The sequence below is a fragment of the Pteropus medius genome, unplaced genomic scaffold, assembly GCF_902729225.1.
Source record: "Pteropus medius unplaced genomic scaffold, Ma_sr-lr_union100, whole genome shotgun sequence".
Lineage (NCBI taxonomy): Eukaryota > Metazoa > Chordata > Mammalia > Chiroptera > Pteropodidae > Pteropus > Pteropus medius.
The window spans coordinates 630,604-650,470 of NW_024340701.1; the positions used below are offsets into that span (position 1 = coordinate 630,604).

The following is a 19,867-nucleotide window of genomic DNA, read 5'->3' on the forward strand; positions in this document are numbered from 1 at the left end:
ATGAAATGGAGGTTTCATCTGTTTCAGCTGGGTGTGTGTAGGTGCTCTGTGCTCCAAGTAAGCCCCTGTCTACTGCCACAATGTAGTGTTTTATAGTTGCCATGTGGGCACGAACATGGGGACTTTAATGTTCAGTCTAATTTCATAAGGAATTCCATGTGAAGGTACTAAGATTTGAAAGCCAAAACCAACAACTCTTAACTCTGGAAAGGCTTGTGAAAACCAAGCCGATTGTGAAAGGCCTATATACATGGGCTAGTCTAAAATATGCCCTAAGGCAGGGGTCCCCAAACTCTGAGCGCAGATCAGTACCAGTCTGTGGCCTGTTAGGAACTGGGTTGCACAGCAGGAGGTGAGCGGCGGGCCAGTAAGCAAAGCTTCATCTGTATTTGCCGCTGCTCCCCAGCACTAGCATCACCACCTCAGCCCCACCTCAAATCATCAGGCATTAGATTCTCATAGGAGCACAGGTCCCTGGTGCCAAAAAGGTTGGGGACCACTGCCCTAAAGCATGGTTTACTATTTCCAGAACAGCCTGCCAAGTTTCCTGTGGCTGCAAGGGTAAAGTATTTATTAAAGACCTACTTTATGCCTAATGCCATATCAGGTACTATTTATACTACCTATTCCACACAACCACCACTTTGATGATCTCATCCAGGCTCGTGGCTTTAAATATCTATGTGATGATGCCCAAATTTATAGTTCAAGCCCAATCCTTTTCCCCCGCACTTTACACTCATTCATCCAGCTGCCTCCTTTACTTGGATTTGTATTAGGCATCTCCCATTTACATGTCCAGAACCAAACTTCTGATTTGTACTTTATGCCTCCCAGAATCTTCCCTATCCCAGTAAATGGCAACTTCATCTTTCCAGTTGCTCAGGTCAAAAACTTAGTATCAAAAAAAAAAAAAAATCAGTATCATATCTTTGACACTAAACTAATCATTGGCAAACTGTATGGACTTTACCTTAACTATGTCCATCCACTTCTCACTACCTCTACCACTATCACTCTGTCCAGAAAACCATTATTTCCTACCTTATCACTGTACTCCTGACTTCTCTCCCTGCTCTCACACTGGCTTCCCTGTGGTCTTCTTCCACACTGAAGCTAATGTGATCCTGTTAAAATGCAAGATAGGGCTGATTACTCCTGTGATCAGAACTCTCCAGTGGCTCCTCATTTCTCTTAGAATAGAGCTAGATTTTTTTAACATACCCAACCAAGGCCTTACATGATCTAGACCTCTGTTTTCTCACTATTCTCCTTGTTTATTATTCCATACTGGGCTCCTTGGTGTGCCTCAAATCCTCTAGGCCCATTCCTGCCTCAGATTCTCGGCATTCATTCACTCCTTTGGGACACTCTTCCCCAAATATCTGCAGAGATTGTGTCACTTTCTCACATTTTCAGATATCTTAGCTTAAATGTTACCTTCTCAGTGAGGTCTTCCCTGTCTATCCCACTTAAAATTATAATTTCATCTTCCATTGGCATTTCCTGTTCTCCTTACTAAGTCATTTTTCTCCAGGGTATTTATCATTATTGAGTATCCACTTTTTATTTACTCGTTGATTGTCTCTTCCTGCTAGAGAGAGGGCAAGGAGCGTTGTCTATTTTATTCACTGCTATATCCTAGCATCTAAAACAGTGCCTGGCACTTACCTGTGTTCACAGAACTACGTGTGCTCAAGCCAGCATTCAAACCCTCAGCCTTGACTGCATATTAGAATTGCCTGAGGAGCTTAAAACTTTACTAATGCTTACATCCACCCCCTAGAGAATCTAAAATCATTGAATCTAGGTGCAGTTACCTACCTTGCTTACTAGAAAACAAGCTCCTTGAGAGCAGGAAGCAAAATAGAAAACTCAGATCCCCTACTGAAACTTTGCCCCTAAAACCCTTAATGGCAGAGGAGAATGAGCATATATTGCATAGCAAGCAACCCACTGCAAATATAAACATTCTTTTTGAAAATTCTTTTTATTTTTAAAAAGTGTTTTTCATTCTTCTCCATAATACATATGTGTTGTTTTAATACATTCTTCCCCATATCTTCAAGTAAATTTGATGCATTATCTTTGTGCTGTGGCTTTGAGTACCCCTGCCCCTGATTATAACTGGACTGTGACTCATTTTGTGAAGCTTGGACTTAGTGGATTTAGGGAGAATGTTATTTGGAAATCGTGGAAATAATCTTTATCTGGGACACAAGTTTTCACTATGATTTTCACTATAATTTTCATTACAGATCTTAATGAGATTTAGCCCTTCCATTGGGATCAGATAGGCATTGGCATGCCATTTGAAGACAAGTCTCTGTATATGAGATGTTGGCCTCATTTCAGCAGCCTTCCCCTTCTGTTCCCAGCAATTTCCTGACCTCCTTGCCTACCAGGCAGAAGTTTGGGGCAGCCAAGTGAATTGAAGAGAATAATCCAAGTAAAAAAAAATAAAAGGAAGTTTTTTCCTCATTAAATTAGTGAAATGATAATTCAGATGATCTAGAAGTAATAATAGGAAAAGTCAAACATTAAAACAGTGGGAACAGTAACTGACATTTGTATAACCTTTCAAAGAATACTCTGACCTACATTATTGTAGGAAATTATTATAGGGCTGCTCCAAGGCTATACGGAGCACTGGCTAAATATTTTTTGTAAGGCCTCTGGGTATAAACAAGTTGATAGGTCCATGTGAGATATAATGATTTATTGATGAAGATTTAGAACAATGGGAAAAGAAGAGATACTTATGTTGTTTATCATCCAATTAGTGCACATGAATGTTTTTCATGGTATCTAGACACCATCTCTTTCTGTTCAGGTTCAAGAATCATCTCTTCATGATGTTTATTGTCAAGAGCATCATTCCTGGCTAATTTCACATCTCCCACCACAAGAGAAAAGTAGCCATGCTATTATTAATCACAGTGCCATGGCTCTCTGGAACCTGTGTTATAGAAACAGTACAGATCATATTTTCTCTTCAGTTCTCCAGTACCATCTATTTCATGCTGGTTACATCATTACTCATGACACCACAGTATCCTTGTCTTTCATGATGCCCATGAATACAGGCTTCCAGTGACTGTCAGAGGTCATGACTGTGCTTTGTTGATGATGACTCCAAATGCAAGTCTTACCCAGAGTTCAGGGAAAATATAAATTTTAATTTTTTTCCCTAGTCATGTTAAATTTATCATTTGAACCTATCAAGACTGAATCCTGAGAAAAAAGAAAATCTTAACAGATCAATTACTAGTAAGGAGATTGAATCAATAATCAAAAACTTACCAATGAACAAAAGTCCAGGACCAGATGGCTTCATTGGTGCATTCTATCAAACATTTAAAGAAGAATTAATACCAGTACTTCTCATACTTTTTACAAACTAGAAGAGGAAGGAACACTTTCAGACTCATTTTATAAGGCCAGAATTACCGATACCAAAACCAGACAAAGACACTGTAAGAGAAGAAAATTACAGGCCAATATTCCTGATGAACACACATGCAAAATCCTCAGCAAAATTTTAGCAAACAATTCAGCAATACAGTAAAAGGATCATACACCATGATCAAGTGAGATTTATTCCAGGGACACAATGATGGTTCAGCATCTGCAAATCGGTCAGTGTGATAAACCACATTAACAAAGTGAAGAATAAAAATCATGTGATCATTTCAATGGGGAAAAAAATGTTTGACAAAATTTGACATCCATTCATAATAAAAACTCAACAAAATGAGTATAGAAGGAACGTACCTCAACATAATAAAGGTCATATATGACAAGCCCACAGCTAGCATCATACTCAGTGGTAAAGAGCTGGAAGTTCTTCAAGATCAAAAATAAGACAAGGATATCCATTCTAGCCATTTTTTATTCATTAGAGTACTGGAACGCCTAGCCAAAGCAGTTGGGCAAGAAAAAGAAATAAAAGGCATCCAAAACAGAAAAGTAGCAGCAAAACTCTGTATTTGCAGATGACATGATATTATATATAGAAAACCCTAAAGATGCCATCAAAAAACTGTTAGAACTATTAAATTTAGTAAAGTTACTGGATACAAACTCAATATACAAAAATCAGTTGTGTTTCTACATGCTAATTATGAACTATCAGAAAGAAAAATTAAGAAAGCAATCCCATTTACTGTTATATCAAAAAGAACAAAATACCTAGAAATAAATTTAACTAAGGAGACGAAAGACCCCTGCACTGAAAACTATAAGACACTGATGAAAGAAATTGAAGAAGACACAAATTAGTGGAAAGATATTCCATGCTTATGGATTGGAAGAATTAATATTGTTAAAATGTTCTTACTACTCAGAGCAAGCTACAGATTCAGTGCAATTCCTATCAAAACTTATCATTTGAAATTTTATAGTGTAAACATGAAACAGCACATCTTCAACTGTGTCTTCTCGTTGACTCTTTCAGCCCCACATGCCTGGGTCTTAGGGCTATACTACTTTAGAGGGTTACTGTAAAGCTAAGTTAGATAATTAGGTCAACTGTTTGGCACATGGTTTATGCTCAATAAATATTAGTTCTCATGTTCTTTATACTATCACCCAGAGAGAGGGTGTGTTTTGTTTTTGTTTTTTACTATTGAAAGAAATGAAATATAGAAACAAAATTGAATGGGAGCAGCCACAGATCCCTGGTGGAGAGTCTCTGAGCATTGCCTATACAGCTCAGGCTAAAGCATTTGTAAGAGCTTACTGGAGAGCATCCTCCTAGTTAAAATGAAGTAAATTGCAAGGCCCTGGAAACAAAGATAAACTGCAGTAATGTCAGCTCCAGAATCACTAACCAAATAGCAAAGTGGCCTGTTTTATTGAAAATGTGTTGCTATGTCCAGTACCAAGAGTGGAAAGGCAGGACCTCCAGAGCTGAGAAATACCGCCAATTCCAGATGGCTCAGATCAAGCAGTCCCTCCTCTCTTAAAGTTGTGGAAGAGACATCAGAGAGTGCTGCCGAGTTCATCATACATTGCTGAAAGTGAGGCAAAAACTGTAGAGAAGTCCAAGTCTGCTTTGGAGTTCACAAAGAGCAAAGGGCCACTGGTACCTAAGGCGGGATGGATCAGCAACACCTCAAATGTGAGAGAATGAAAAGACTGATGATAATGCTGGAAGAGCCAGCAGACATCTTTTAATGGGCTTGGAAGGGAGAAGCAGCCAGAAGAGATAAAACTGTCCTTAGGGAGAAAGTTTAAGCCCTTTCTTCCATTTTCTCTAAAGTCATGTCATTGTTCCAGAAACAACCCTCTGGTAATTAGAGAAAAGCATCTTCATTAGGAAGGTGAGAGGGAATAGAATTGAAGAAGCAGTTGCGGGGTGAGCTCTGTGTTGAGGATTCTTATCTGTATGTTCATTCAAGTCCTCGCAGCACAATAATATTGACTAGCTTTAAGTTGCTATGTTTGCTTGAAAATAAACTAATATTTATTAACCATTATTTGCCAGGCATTGTGCTAGGTATCTTACATGGTCTTATTTTATTCTCACAACCAGTTCCTTGACCTCTACATTAGTAAACGAGCATGTGGAATGAAGGAGGGAGCATAGTAGGGGGCCGATCTGAGTGTAGTCCTCTTTGAGAGGGTTCTAGAAATTAGACCATTGGTCACAAGATGCCCATCACTGATCTATAGAGTCTTGAGGAGTAAACCCTGAAGTCCCTTCTTCATTTTCCCTAGCCATCACCATCTCTCCCCGATACTCCCTGTCAGTTAACCTCCAAGTCAAGGTAACCAATTAGGTTCAGTCCAACAAACATTTTGTTCGGTACTTATATACTCTGTGCCATGCATGGTACTCTGTGCTATACGCTGCATTCAATTTTCATAGTCTAGGAGAGAAAGATATTTAAATGAACAATTACTCTTCAGTGTAATAAGTATTATGCCATAACTATGTCCTAGTCATTATTGTATCCCTAATCCCAGGCCAATGTCTGGCACATAACAATGAGACTGTTATAGTTAGCATGTATTGAGAAATAACTATATGCCAGGAATAATACTAACCACATTATTCTCAGCATAATTATCACAACAATTTTACAAGGTAAGTACCAGTATAGTCATAGTTTTAAAGATGTGGAAATTAAGGCACAGAGCAATTAAATAATATGCCCACAGTCACACAGCTAGTAAGGGATAGAGCCAGGATTTAAAATCCAAGCAGAGTGACTTATGTTGCCTCTAAATATTTGTTGAGTGAATGAACGAGTGAATGAATGAATGAATAAGATGAACTAAGGGAAGGAGATGGGAGAGAGAGTGTGTAGGAATAAGTGAGCAAGCTAAGGTGAAAGTCAGCTCTAGGTATAATGGAGTCCATGGGCAGGATAGGTTGGTTCTACTTGGGGAGGAAGCAATTGTGAAAAGCTTGATAAAGGAAGTGGTGTTAAACTGATATTACAGGATGAATAGGTCATCACTGGATCACTGGCCAGAGCAGGGCAGGGTTCACAGAGCTAGGCCAACCTTACTTTTGTATTAGATCCTTTCCCCCTCTTACCCACTGAGGACAATTCTTCTACAACTGTTCCATCTCCACTGCATCGTGAGTTTTCTCTTATCTTAAGCAGCTTATAAACGTGCTAAAATATTTCCTAACCTCAAAAAACATCTTTCTTGCTTCCTTCCTCCAGCTATTGCCCTATTTCTGTCTCCCTTTATAGCAAAACTCCTAAAAATAGTAATTTATATTCCATGATTCCAATTCTGTTTTCTCTTAAACCCAGTGAAATCAGCATTTCACCTCCTCCCCCCTCCCTACACCCCCACACACACACTCCAGTGAAACAGCTCCTTTCAAGGTCAGGAATAACTTTCATGTTGTCAAATTCAGCTGTCCATCCTATGGCCACACATTACCAGGCCTATCTAGGGTTTGACACAGTTAGTTTCTCTGTCCTTAAGGCAACTGAGGCATCACACTCTCATTTTTCTGGACTGCTCCTTTCAGCCTCTTGCAGTGCTACTCCTCGCCTCCCAAATGTTGATCCTTATAAAGCACACTGCCATCGAGGTACTCTTTCACTGGAAATCATTCAGTCACTGTCCCCTATGACAGAATCCAAACTTGAGCCAAGCGTTCAAAGCCTTCATGACCTGGCTGCCTGCCTCTGCCACCTCATCTTTCACGTAACATTTGTGTGGTGCTCTAGAGCAAGGGTCCCCAACGCCTGGGCCGCAGACTGATACCGGTCAGTGGCCTGATAGGAACCAAGCCACATAACAGGTGAGTGGCGGGCCAGCAAGCGAAGCTTCATCTGTATGAGCATCCACTCCCAAGTGCTCACCTCACCACCTCAGCCTCACCTCAGATCACTGGACATTAGATTCTCATAGAAGCACGGGTCCTTGGTGCCAAAAAGATTGGGGACCGCTGCTCTAGAGGATAGCCAGCCCCTCCAAATGTGCTTTCTCACCACATCCTCCCCAGATCCCTAGGAATCAACTGGTTCTCATTTGTAGATGAGGAAGCTGTGAATCAGATTTTCCATGACTTGCCTAAGGGCACACTGCCTGCTAGTGTCCTCTATGAAAGTTTCTGACTCCAGATCCTATGCTCTTTCCATTTACAACCCATTGTTTGGCCTGATTTCTTAAATTCGGTGCTTTTGGGTGAAGCAGGGGAGTGGAAGTCTGGTTCCTTCTTTGGGATTCCAATCTGTCCATCTGGATTTCCTCTTGAAAGTGCAATAGTTTACACTCTTCACCCCAGGGGCTCAGTAGTCACGTTTGTAGGACAATGGGTGCTCTTACTGGTTGAAATGCTAAACCTCCCAAAATGAAAGGCCAGCTGCAGAGTATGAGAAGAACAAGGGCTGAATGATTTGATCAGACATCTGTGGAGGCCTCCTGGCATTTGGAGTGTGAGTGCCTTAGAGAAACTAACTATTCTAGCCCGAGGGAGTTGGCGACTGTTAATCTTAGTGATTTTGACCGCTTACTGCCCCAGAGGTCCCAGCCTGCTGTATGACTCAGAATCCCTAACACTCCCCCTATTCTTCTCTCATTGGGATGGTCAGGAGGCCAGTTCTAAGGCATTTTAATTTGGTAATAATTTGGCCCACTGTACCCGGGACTATGTATTTTTGAAGTTACTGTTGCTTTCTGAATAAAAAGGTTGATTTAGAGCTGCTCATCCTTGATATGCGACTACCTTGCACTGCCATGGGAAGAGCCTTCCCTGATTCATTCTAGCTCCCCTGTGCTTCAGCTTGCCACTGCTCCCTCCTCTCCATTATAGATTACCTGAGTCCCTGAACCCTTATTCTTAAAGTACTTTGCCAAAAAAGGTAGTGGTGTAAACTAGAGAGGAATAAGGTAGCCAAAGTTTTGTCTCTTGTTATACATGTATTTTTGTAATGCACTGTGTCAAAGATGCAGCTGCTGTCCATCTTTCATCTTCTTTGTGAAACTTTCTTGAATTGAGAAGGACCACAGGAACCCACTGTGTTAAGCAGGCAAACAGATGATGGAGGATCGGGAGACAAGAATATAAGGGACTCATAGTGCCTCACTGCTCATATGCACACAGTCAAAGAGCTGTGCGAAGCCTTCTTGACCCTTTCTCTACCCCATCTCCAGTTGCACTGAAAACTCATGTGCTGTCCCCAGACTCGGTGCTTCTCTCTGTGATGGCACTTACTGTGACCCACACTGGTGGCAGTGCTACGTTCAGAGCTCCTATACTCTTGTTAGAAACAGATTCAAATCTGATATCTGCTACTTACTTGCTGTATGATCTTGAATAAGTCTCTTCATCTTTCTGAGCTTGTGTGTAAATTAATAGCACCTACTCACACGGCTATTGAGAGGAGTAATTGAAAAATCTATAATGTTTTAACCACTGCGCCTAGTCCAAAAGCTTTCAGTGAGTTTAGTAATGGAACTAAAGCTTATATTTCATTTCTGAAGCACAGCTGTTTACATAAGAAAATATTGTTATGTAAATTTTCTTGTTAAACCTTTGACTTTCTTTTGCCAACCAAATAAAGTCTCAACTCTGGCTTGTCACTCAGCATTTGCATTTCAGGCTTTAAATTTCATTGGTAGGGAGGGCTAAAAAATGTAGATTTCTAGAAGGAGTTGCACACGGATATGACAAATTTGTCTAAATTCACTGAGCAATTACTCTGCGTAAGGCCCTGAGGTAGGCCCTCAGGGGCACATGAGTGAATCACATATGACACACAGTAGGCAGTGGCATCATCGGTTCTGTCTCTGCAGTATAGGCACCAGCCTCCCTGCACCTGCCCCCCATACCACCACCCTGTATGACCCCACCCAGTCCCTGAAGAAGGCAGCCCTGAGAAAAGGCTTTCCACCAGGCCTCAGCACAGCAGAGCAGCTGGGCATTAGAATGATCAGAATTTTGGCAGCAGGCCCAAGGGTGGAGGTGGGGAAGGTTGGGACAGGGACCTGGCCACCAGCCAGGGCTTCCTCAGGTGCCCCAGCACGTAGGGCCTCCAGCCCAGCAGTCAATGAGTGTGTCCTGTTCTTCCATTGTGGTTTTCTCTAACGTGCATTGGGCAGAGTTTCTGGTGGCAGGGCAGTGACTCCAGCCTGTCATTGAAACCCAAACATGTGAAGTGATCTGACTACAGTCACACAGCAACAAAGCCAGGGCTAGAACACACACGTCTTCTGAAAAATATTCAGCAATCTCTGACTTGTGGGTTCCTGAGATTGTCTTGGTTTTAGTCCAAGTACAGTAAGACTGTCAATGTCATTTTGTTCCTTCAGAAAATTATAGGGGTCTTCTGTAAGAAGACTCTGAGCTCGGGAATTTCCAATATAATGAGGGAGACATATTACCAACAATTATAGCACAGTACAGCAAGTGCTAAGGGGGTAAGCATGTGATGTGGGTGGTAGGAGGTGGACTATAGGAGCACAGAGGAGGCATTAAGCCCACTCTGGGTGTCAGGGAATCACTCCCAGTGAGGTTGACATCTAAGCTTATTTGTGAAAGACCAGTAGGCATAGCCAAGTGAAGGACAAGGAAGAACATTCCAGGCAGAGAGAACAGAAGAGCAGGAAGCATCCGCAACTAAACAGTAGTAATGGTTACAGTAGTAGCCCCAACATACATATGATCTATATTCGAGGCACTGTTAGTGGTTCCCACTGGCTGGATCTATGTGTGGAGAAAATCAAAGCAGATAAGGCTGGACGTATAGGAACATAGAAGAAAGGTTGAGAGGGCAGTGCCTCTGACTTTATCAAAGCCTGAACAGCTCTCTCCTAGATCTCCATGCTCGACTCTCCCAGTCCAGGAGCCTTGATGAGTTCCCAGTTTCTTTGGTATCAGCTTTACTGCAAAGAATCCATGCAAACCCAGTGAGTTCCTTTTCCCAAATTCCATTGAGGGGCCTTGCTTACTTATCTACCTTTTCCTTTAGGGTTTGGGGAGTTTTTCCACCCCCCACCCCACCCCCCGATGCCTTGGTGTAGAAGAGGGGCTTAAGCGCTGTTTGTAGGGAATGAAGCTTCATTCAAGGTTTAAACAACTACAGCTCTTCATAAACTAATATCCCACTGACAGCTCAGTGCCTGGCAAGCTATGACTTTCCTTCTTTTCCCATAGGCCTGTGGAATTAGCCACCAAGTACGCAAACTTTTCAGAGGGAGCTTGCAAGCCTGGCTATGCTTCAGCCTTGATGACTGCCATCTTCCCCCGGTAAGTGCTCCTCTTTATTCCCACTGCCTAGACAACCTGGTCCTTGGCACAGGAGTCAGAAACCCTGCCCTCGTGGCAAGTGAGGTGCTCCAGAGAAAAGGAGATTCTGTTGTAACTTCCCTCATGTGTCCTCAAGTCTGTGGGTGCCTGGAAAAGACTTTGCTTTTAGTTGGTTCCCACCCCATTCCCACTCTGTTGCCCTTGCTATACCTATCCGCCTGCCAGCACAGCTCGTTTCTGTGGAGGAGAGAGAGAAGGTAGAATTTGTGTGGTTGCCCTGTGGAAGCCAGGTATCCAGAGGCAGCCAGACGAGGCTACCCAGCACAGACGCTCCTAGTCACAGGATCAGGGGCCAAACTTTTTTGAAAGCTAAGACCAACTACGTGGCTTCAGGGAAGCATATCCAAATAAAGTAGGGACCAAAGAGCAGTTTCTGAGGCTGGCTGTTCTGGCGCCTTCCCTCTGTCCATTTTGCATCTGGATTCCTGATTTCCTTGAGATCAGGCTTGCTGAAAGAAGCTGTACCAAACCCTGGGAGTTCTTTTACCAAAGTCTGCTGAGGGGCCTTGCTTACCTATCTGCCTTTTTTCCTTTTGGGGTTTCTTTTCTTGAAGCCTTAGTGTGGAGAAGGGCCTGATGTGCTGAGATTGTCTTCTCTGTAGGCTGGAATGCAGTGAGACTGTTGGGGTCATTTTGTTTTTACAGAAAGTTTTGTGAGTGTCTGACCTGGAGGAACTGGAGGAAAGGCTGCTCAGGACCCTTTGAAAGTTGGGATGTAGCATTCGGGCCACTGGAGGAGCCCTAGGGGTGGGCTCTGCTCACAGGGGGAAGGGCTTGCACCCCATCTCTTAGAAGACTGATGTTTGGGCACACAATGTCCTTGCATAGGAATGCTGAAAAACAGTTTGCCCAAACATAAATACAAGATACTTGGGTTTTATGCTCCTTTTCTTTTTATAACATGAACGATACAAACTTAGCTCCTCGTATAAAACATGGGCTCTGCTGGCTGAATATCTGATGTTCAGATAGAGCTCTCATTGTCCAGGGTTTGCGTCTGAATTGCTTCCAAATATTTTTGCTTCCCCCAGCTATTTATTAAGCACCTCTTAAGTGTCTAGCACTATGTTCCATATTTTCTTTCATATGTTTTCTCAGGCCTGCATGACTCGGTTCCCTGGGCCAGACACCTGTGACTTTCCTTGACCTGTATATAGATTTCTTTTACTTTTTCTAATTGAAAATAATACGAGCATGTGGTTTAAAAAAATAAATAACTTAAACAACACAAAAGGATATATACTCCCACTCCAGACCCCTTCCCCAGAGATAGTCTATATTACCAGAAATGAGAAGATATTGTATTTATTGTTCTATATCTTGCTTTTTACTCCTGTGTTTATTAGAGATTAATTATTCTATTACCAGCATATATTGATCCACCTTATTTTTAAACTGATTGTGTAATACATAATTGAATGCATGGATCAATTTTCTTTTTTCTTTTTTTTTAGGTGAGGCAACCCTCGGTTGACCTCACAGATTGCAAGGACCTTGTCAGCTTACAATCCCTTATTTTTTATTTTTTACACCTACAGCACCTGGTATTCCTAGGTGGTCTCCCATCCAAGTACCGACCAGGCCCAACCCTGCTTAGCTTCCAAGATCAGACAGGATCGGACTTGTTCAGGGTGGCATGGCCGTAGACTAGATGTATCAATTTTATTAAAAGTAAAGTTTATTGAGTAAAATTTACTTCTTAGTGTAATTATAAGAATTTCGACAAGTACATACCTTTGTGTAACCACCACAACAATCAACAGAATGTTTCCATCATCACCTCCAAAAGTCTCCTTATGCTCCTTTGCAGTTAACCCCTACCCTGACCCCCACTGTGCCTAACAACCACTGATCAGTTTTCTGTCCCTGTGGTACTTCCAGAATGTCATATAAGTGAAATCATGTAGTATGTAGCCTTTTGAGTCTGCCTCTTTCATTCAGTAAAATGCATTTTAGATTCATCCATGTGTTGTGTGTTATCAGTTGTTTGTTCTTTTTTATTGCTTAATAGTATTCCCTTGTGTGGCTATAACACAGTCTGTTTATCTATTCAATAGTCAATAGACATTTGGGTTAGTTCTAGTTTTTAGCTATTAAAAGTAGAGCCACTATAAACATTTGTGGACAAGATGTATGCTTCACTTTATAAGAAATTACCAACTGTTTTCTCAAGTAATTGTATTACTTTGCTTTCCTGCCAGCAATGTATGAGAGTTTCAGTTGTTCTATATCCATGCCATTAGTCTTTTTAGTTTTAGCTATTCTAGTAGGTGTAGAGTGATAGGTAGCTCACTGTGATTTTAATTTGCATTTTGCTAGTGACTAATGCTGTTAAGTATGATTTTCATGTGCGTTTTTCCCATTCCTTTATCTTAGGGAACAATCCAAATCTGTTGCCATTTTTTAATTGGTTGTCTTCTTATTGCATTGTAAGATTCTTTACATATTCTGGAAATATGATGATTTGCAAATATTTTCTTTCAGTCTAAAGCTGTCTTTTCATTCTCTGAACAGTGTCTTTCATAAAGCAGAAATTTTTAAACTTAATGAAGCCAAATTATTTCTTTTATGAATTTTGCTTTTCGTGTTTTTTTTCTAAGAAGTCTTTCCCTAATCCAAAGTCAATAGGTTTTTTCCCGCGTTTTCTTCTAGAATTTTTACAGGTTTAGCTCTTTCATTTAGGTCTATGACCCATTTCAAATTAATTTTTGTATGTAGTGAAAGATTTGAGGTTATTTTTTTGCTTGTGGATGTTCAATTCCAGAACCATTTGTTGAAGGCTATCCTTTCTTCATTGCATTACCTTGTCATATTTGTTGAAAATCAGTTAAACATCTATGTGTGAGTCTATTTCTGGATGCCTTATTCTATTCCATTGATCTCTGTGTCTATCCTTCCACTAATATACATACGTAGACAATCATGCTTTCTTTTAATAAAGACAGTTTTATTTTCTTCTTTCCATTTTGAATGACTCTCATTACTTTTTCTTGCCTCACTGCACTGATGGCTAGACTCTTCAGTGTCAGTGTCAAATAAATGAGAGGAAAGTGAACATACTTGCCTTGTTCCCAGTCTTAGCAGGAAAGCATTTAGTCTTTCACCATTATGGTGTTTGCTGTAGGTTTTTCAGAGATACCTTCATTTCAGGTAGAGGAAGTTCTCGTCTATTCCTAACTTGTTGAGAATTTTTATCATGCGTAGATGTTAAATTTTGTCAAATGCTTTTTCTGCACTTTTTGAGATGACCATATGGCTTTTCTTTTTAGTATGTTAATATGGCGAATCACATTGATTGATTTTCAAATGTTAAACTAATCTTTCATTTCTAGGATAAGCTTCATTTGGTCCTGATATATTATTTTTTTTATATATTACTGGATTCAATTTGCTAATGTTTTATTAAGGATTTTTGTTTCTATTCATGAAAGATATTGTTCTGTAATTTTCTTGTAATATTAGTTTTGGTATCAGGGTAAAGCTGACCTCATAGAAATAAGTAGGAAATTATTGCTTTATCTGCCAGTTTCTGAAAGTTTTATGTAGACTTGATAATATTTTTCCCTAAATATTTGATACTATTCACCACCATAGACACCTAAGCCTATAGCTTTCTTTGTGGACAGGTTTTTATTGAGAATTAAATTTCTTTAATAGATTTGGGACTTTCCGATCTCTGGGTTTTCCTGTTTCTTCTTTGGCAGTTTGTGCCTTTCAAGGAATTTGTGCATTTTATCTAAATCGTTGACTTTATTGGTATAGAATTGTTCATAATATTTTATTATTCCTTTAGTGCCTGAGATCTCTGGAGAGGTCTTCTCTTTCATGCCTGATATTGGCAATTTATATTTTTCTATTTTTCTCATAAACAGCCTTGTTCAAGGTTTATTGTTTTTATTGATCTCAAAGAACTAGCTTTTGGTTTCATTGATTTTTCTTTTTTTGTTTTTTTTTTTTTCACTATATTGTTGATTTCTGCTCTTATCTTTAGTATTTCCTACCTTCCACTTATTTGAGGTTTAATTTGTTCTTTTTTGTTTTATTGTTTCTTAAGGTAGAAGCATTTAGTGCTATAAATTTCCCTCTAGGTTCTTATGAATTCTTTTTCTTAATTTCCAAATATTTGAGGGTGTTCTAGATACCTTAATGTTATGGATTTTTGGTTTATTTTTATTGTGATCAGAGAATATACTTTGTACAATTTTAATACTTTTAAATGTACGGAGACCTTAATTATGGGTTAAACTATGGTATATCTTGGTGAATACTCTGTGCACTTGAAAGGAAAATGTTTCTGGTATTATTGGGTACTCTATAAATGACAATTAGATTAGGTTAGTTAATAGTATTTGTCTAATCTCTCCTATATCCTTACTGATTTTTTGTCAATTACTGACAAAAGGATGTTGAAATCTCCATTTATCAGTTTTCGTTTCATGTATTTTGAAGCTCTGTCATTCGGTACATAAACATATAAGATTGTTTTATCCTCTCACAGAATAGATTCCTTTGTTATTCTGAAATGTCTCTTTTTCCCTGCTAAAAATTCTTGTTCTGAAACCTTCCTTGTTTGATATTAATATAACCATTACTGCCTTTTAAAAATTAGCTTCATTATGGTATATAGTTTGGGTTTTTTTTTTTTAATCCTTTTACATTTTTTTGGAGGGGAAGGGTATGTTCGTGTTTACCTTCCAGTCTCAAGAAGTTGAGTCTCAGGGGTGGTCGGCAGCATTTCATCCTTTTACATTTAACTTGTCTGTGCCTTTAGAATTAAAGTGGGTTTCTTATAGACAGCACATAATGCATCTTGCTTCTTTATCCAATCTGACAATGTCTGCCTTTTATTAGGATATTTATACCATTTACATTTAATGTAATCATCAGTATGGTTGTGTTTAAATCTACTACTTGCTATTTTATGTTTGTTTCTTTTTTTCCTTTCTTTTTCTGCCTCCTTTGGGATTAATTGTGTTTTGTGGTTTCATTTTACCTCCACTGTTGGTTTAATACTTACACCTGTTTATGTTTTTCGTGATTGTTCTAGAGTTGACAATATACTTCCTTAATTTAATCTTTAATTTATAATTTATTTTTAAATAATATAATAGCACTTAAAGCTTAAGAACCTTACAGAATATTCTTTCATTCCCCCTACCATCATTTGTGCTATGTCATACATTTTACATCTATATTATATACCCACACAGCATTACTCTTACTTATTTTTGTTCTAAACAATCAGTTATTTAAAGTGATTTTAAAATGAGTTGGAAAAACAACCTACAGAATGGGAGAAGTTATTTGCGAATCATATCTCTGATGTGGTGTTAATGTTCAAAATATATAAAGAACTACAAACTCAACGACAGAAAATGGGCAAAGGACTCGAATATAAATTTCACCTAAGAAGATATACAAATGGCTTACAAGTACATGAAAAGATGTTCATTAGTTATTAGGGAAATGTAAATCAAAGCCACAATGGAATACCACCTCACACGCATTAGGATGGCCGCTATCAAAAAAAAAAAAAGAAAAAGAAAAAGAAAAAAGAAAATAACAAGTGTTAATGAAGATGTGGAAAAATTGGAACCCTTGTGCACTGTTGGTGGGAATATGAAATGATGCAGCCATTATAGAAAACAGTATGACACAAAATATGGTATATAAATTCAACAGAATATTCCTTACTTCCTTAAAAAGGAAGGAAATTCTGACATATGCTACAATACGAATGAACCTTGAGGACATTATGTTAAATAAAATAAGCCAGTCATAGAAAGACAAATACTGTTTGATTCTACTTATATGAGGTACCTAGAGTAGTCAAATTCATAGAGAAAGGAAACAAAATGGTGGTTGCCAGGGACTGGGGATAGAGGGAAATGGGAAGTTGCTGCTTAATGGGTGTAGATTTCAGTTTTGCAAAATGAAAAGCATTCTGGAGATTGGCTGCTTAATAATGTCAATATACTTAACACCACTGAATTATACACTTAAAAAATGTTTAAGATGGTAAATTTTGTGTGTATTTTACCATAGTTGCACATTAAAAAATTTTTAAATTAGGGATAAAAGACTTTTATAATTACTCACAAACTTATTTTTACTGTTGGTTATTCTCTTCTTTTGAGTAGATACAAATTTTTTATGGTATCCTTTCCTTCTGCTTGAAGAACTTACTTTAACATTTCTTATGAGGCAGATCTGATGGCAGTGAATGAAGTCTTTCAGCTTTGGTTTGTCTGATATAGTCTTTATTTTACCTTCAGCTTTGAAAGTTTTTTTGGTAGGGGGCTGGGTATACAATTCTGGGTTGACAATTTCACACACACATAAACAGTACTTTAAAGATATACAGTCATGCATCATTTAATGTCGAGAATCCATTCTGAGAATGTGTCATTAGGCAATTTTATCATTGTGTGAACATCATAAAATGCACTTACACAGACCTAGATGGTATCGCCTACTATACACTTAGGTTATAGGGTATAGCCTATTGCTCTTAGACTACAAGCCTGTACAGCATGTTACTATACAAAATAACATGAGATTAAACTAAGCACAAGAGAAAATGATGCAATGAAGAGATGCAGCAAACTCAAGATGTATGAGGCTGTTGCTGGCATAATACAGTATACTGTTTTTTTGTTTGTTTTGTTTTTAATAAATTTATTTAAATTAATTTCAAATTGGTTAGACATCTATATTGTTCATAAAATCATCCCCCACTGTCCCTCCCCACCCTCTACTTAGCCATCTTCTAATGCTAACTGCATTCCTCTGCCATGCTCCCATCCTCAAGGTTTCAACTATCAACTACCAATTTGTACTTCTTTAACCCTTCACCCCATTCTCCCAGTCCCCTAAACCCCCTCCCCTCTATCCGCCACCAAATTGTCCACTATATTTGTGAGTCTGTTTTTGATTAGTTTGTTCTTTTTGTTCCTTAGATACCGCATATAAATGAAATCATATGGTGTTTATCTTTCTCTGTCTGACTTATTTCACTCAGCATAATAACCTCTAGGTCCATCCATGTCATTGCAAATGGTAGGATTTCATTTTTTTAATGTCTGAGTAATATTCCATTGTATATATGAACCATAATTTCTTTATCCAATCATTTGTTGATGGGCATTTAGGTTGCTTCCATATCTTGGCTATTGTAAATTGTGCTGCCATGAATATTGGAGTGCACAGATCTTTACAAATTATTGTTTTGGTTTTCTTTGGATAAATACCCAGAAGTGCAATTGCTGGATCAAAAGTTATATCCATTTTTAATTTTTTGAGAAACCTCTTTATTGTTTTCCATAGCAGCTGTACCAATTTGCATTCCCACCAACAATGTTTGAGGGTTCCCTTTTCTCCACATCCTCGCCAACACTTGTTCTTTTTTTGATTTATTGATGATAGCCATTCTGACAGGTGTGAGGTGATGTCTCACTGTGGTTTTAATTTTCATTTCTCTGATGATTAGCGACCTTGAGCATCTTTTCATATGTCTGTTAGCCATCTGTATTTCCTCTTTGGAGAAGTATCTGTTCAGGTCTTCTGCTCATTTTTTAATTGGATTGTTTGTTTTTTTGTTGTTGTTGAGTTGTATGAGTTCTTCATAAATTTTGGATATTAACCCCTTATCAGATGTATCATTAGCAAATTTCTTCTTCCAAATGGTTGTCTTTTTGTTTTGTTGATGGTTTCCTTTGCTGTACAAAAACTTTTTAGTTCGATGTAGTCCCATTTGGTTATTTTTTCTTTCATTTCCCTTGCCCAAGGAGATATATCTGAAAAGAAATTCCTGTTAGTAATATCAGAGCGTTTACGGCTTATGTTTTCTTTTAAAAGTTTTATGGTTTCAGGTCTTACATTTAAGTCTGTAATCCATTTTGAGTCTATTCTTATATACGGTGTAAGAAGATGGTCTAGCTTCTTTTTTTTTTTTTTTTTTGTTGGATGTATCTGTCCAATTTTCCCAACACCATTTATTGAAGAGACTGTCTTTACCCCATTGTATATTCTTACCTCCTTTGTCATATATTAAGTGAGAGTATAGGTGTGGATTTATTTCTGGGCTCTCTATTCTGTTCCATGATCAGTGTATCTGTTTTTATGCCAGTACCATGCTGTTTTGATTACCGTAGCCTCGTAGTATATTTTGATATCTGATAGTGTGATACCTCTAACTTTGTTCTTCTTTCTCAAGATTGCCATGGCTATTCGGGATTTTTTATGACTTCATATAAATTTTAGGATTATTTGTTCTAGCTCTCTGAAAAATGCCATTGGTATTTTGATAGGGATTGCATTGAATCTTTAGATTGCTTTGAGTAGTATGGCCATTTCAACAATGTTGATTCTTCCTACCCACGAACAGGGTATTTGCTTCCATTTATTTGTATTTTCTTCGATTTCTTTTTTCAATGACATAATTTCTACCTTCTTAGTTAATTTTATAGTTTTCAACGCCACAGTATATTGTTTTATAGCTAATTTTTTTTATGTAAGTCCAAAGACTACACTCTAAGCAATAAAAAGTATAGTATAGTAAATAAATAAACCAGTAACATAATCATTTATTATCAAATGTTACATACTGTACATAGTCGTATATGCTATACTTTTATACAGCTGGCAGCACAGTAGGTTTGTTTACAGCAGCATCACCACAAATGGGTGAGTAATGTGTTGTGCTATGATGATGGGCATAACATCACTAGACCGCAGGAATTTTCAGCTCCATTATAATCTTATGGGACCAACACTGTATATGCAGCCCTTCATTGACCAAAATGTCATGTGGCATGTAACGGTAACTTCATTTTCTTTTGGCTTGCATTGTTTCTTAACGAAAGTCTTCTGTTGGGAAGAAGTAGAAAAGTGTAAAGGTGGCCAAATATATGGTGATGGAGATTTGACTTTGGGTGGTAAACACACAGTGCAGTATACATATGATGTATTATACAATTGTATACTTGAAACTTACATAATTTTATTAACCAGTGTCACCCAAATAAATTTAATTTTTTAAAAAAGCCTGTCTCAAAAGTCCACATATTGTATGATTCTGTTTCT

General features: G+C 38.5%; 1 protein-coding gene and 1 pseudogene across 8 annotated transcripts in view; one reads left to right on the plus strand and one right to left on the minus strand.

The window, feature by feature from the left end:
• ST3GAL3 (ST3 beta-galactoside alpha-2,3-sialyltransferase 3) overlaps window positions 1–19,867 on the plus strand; it is a 167,447-nt gene that overhangs the window by 82,026 nt on the left and 65,554 nt on the right. For 4 of the 8 annotated variants that reach the window (XM_039883661.1, XM_039883660.1, XM_039883656.1 and 1 more), the window contains one exon: window positions 10,631–10,723. The exons of 3 other annotated variants lie outside the window; for them this stretch is intronic. In XM_039883661.1, coding sequence (XP_039739595.1) covers window positions 10,631–10,723 — 93 coding nt within the window. Of the gene's footprint in view, window positions 1–10,282; window positions 10,384–10,630; window positions 10,724–19,867 lie in introns of those variants that run through there. One more of the 8 variants, XM_039883658.1, reaches the window with a different exon arrangement.
• On the minus strand, window positions 12,313–12,431 carry LOC120622945 (uncharacterized; annotated as a pseudogene).